Raw genomic sequence first — 1,908 nt, forward strand, 5'->3', positions numbered from 1 at the left:
AACCAATTCTAAATAAAAAAAAAAATAATTTGTTTACTAATATAGTACTTCCAATGTAACAAAAAATTCACAAATATTAGATTCAAAAAAAAGAATATTTCGAATTTTTTAAAAAATTAAAAAAATTAATGGTTTGTTTTCTTCAAAGTTGAAATTTTCTGAAATATAAAAATTTTAAAAAATTCGAAATTTAATTTCATTAATAAAAATAAGATACATGACGGGTGAAATGTAATAAAAACGTTGTGTAGCATTTGCAATCGGATGCATCGGTATTGCTGTTGAACGACAAATGTAAGCATTTACCAATTCGGTGTTATCTTGATCCTGTAACAAATAATAATTAGTTTTTTTGTCAAGTTTTAAAAATCTAATTTAAGTAATTATTTGAATTTAAATTCGGAAAATTCAAAGAGTTCAAGAAAAATTTAGAAGTTAATAAATCTAAATGTATAAATTAGATTTATAATTGGACCTATAATTAGGTTTATTATAATTTTTTCCATAATTTTTTGTAGATTTTTTTTTTGTTTTGAAATTTATTGATGAAATTTTTAAAGTTTCAAAATTTATTACACGTATAAAAAGAATGAAAAACTAAAATAAAATATTGTACTTGATTTGTTTGCATACTATAAGATCGAGAAGTACTTCCATATTCTGTTGATGTATAAATTTCTTTACAATTTGCGCCATTTTCGGTTAAAAGTGAAATATTGTATAAATGAAAATATGATTCACCCTCGCGTGCAAATACTTTAACACCTTCAGCCGTAAATGTTCTGGAACAAAAAATGGAAAAAAAAATAATAATAAATAACTTAATTCTTAATAAATTAAAATTTAATTTATATTGCTAAATACTGACGAAATATAATATATGCAAATAAATATAATATACAAATAATAAATATAATACATGTATGATAAATATAATATACGAATATAATATATACATTTTAATTAATTATGATAATTTCCAATATTTTTATTTTGCAAAAGAAAAAAACTTTTGTTCCAAAAAAAATTATTTCGAAAATTTATTAATTTATCATGGAAATATTAATTATAAATTATTGTATTGATTAAAATAAGGAATTGTTCAAATTAAATCAATTAAAATTTCATTTAAATATTGCGGAAAGGGTTTAGAAAAAAGTAAGGGTAATAGCAAAAATTGGAAGATTTAATTTGAATAAAATTAATTGTGGGAAAAAATAAACATTGTTTTCAATAAATTATAATATTAATTACTAATTGAAATAAGCAAAATTAATGATAAAAATTGATATACCGATTAAAAAATATGTAAAATTAAAATGATATGTTTTATTGATAGCAGAATTTTCCAATATCAATATACCATTTGATATACATCGTATACTATCATATGAGATAAGATTAGCACCACATGGTATACAACTTTTAATACCCATTCGATCACTTGTTGTATTCAATACTAAGCCATTTGGACATTTTTTACATTCATTAGTCTAAAAATTAAAATTAATTTTCTCTAATCAATAAGTTGATCAAGAAATTCTGTTCTTTTTCATTGTTTTTGTTTATTCATTAATACATTTAATTAATTGTATATTTGGATTCTTAAATACAAAATTATTTAAGCAAAATATGTATATATATGCCAAAAAAAAAATTCCAATTATTAACAAAATTAATGATATATTAATAATAATACATTTAATTTTTATAATATTTTTTCTGATCAATATTTAAAACATAAAAAAGGAAAGAAATGAAATAATATGAAATAAATGACAACAAGGAATGGAAATTCATTTTTTTTAATTTAATATAATTTTATATTATAGAGGGAATAGTACAGGGAAATAATTTATATTTTATTATAAAAAGTATTTGTGCTATTTGCAAATAAAATTGAAAAAG

At 19.3% G+C, this 1,908-nt stretch overlaps 1 protein-coding gene across 1 annotated transcript in view; it reads right to left on the reverse strand.

The window, feature by feature from the left end:
- Positions 1-782, reverse strand: part of LOAG_18917 (hypothetical protein) — a gene marked incomplete at both ends in the record, with an annotated part of 2,922 nt that extends 2,140 nt beyond the window's left edge. Inside the window, 2 exons of the mRNA XM_020451579.1 lie at positions 218-327; positions 617-782. Coding sequence (XP_020304626.1) covers positions 218-327; positions 617-782 — 276 coding nt within the window. The remainder of the gene's footprint in view (positions 1-217; positions 328-616) is intronic.
- Between the last annotated feature and the right edge of the window lie 1,126 nt (positions 783-1,908).

The sequence above is a fragment of the Loa loa genome (genome assembly GCF_000183805.2).
Source record: "Loa loa unplaced genomic scaffold supercont3.677, whole genome shotgun sequence".
Lineage (NCBI taxonomy): Eukaryota > Metazoa > Nematoda > Chromadorea > Rhabditida > Onchocercidae > Loa > Loa loa.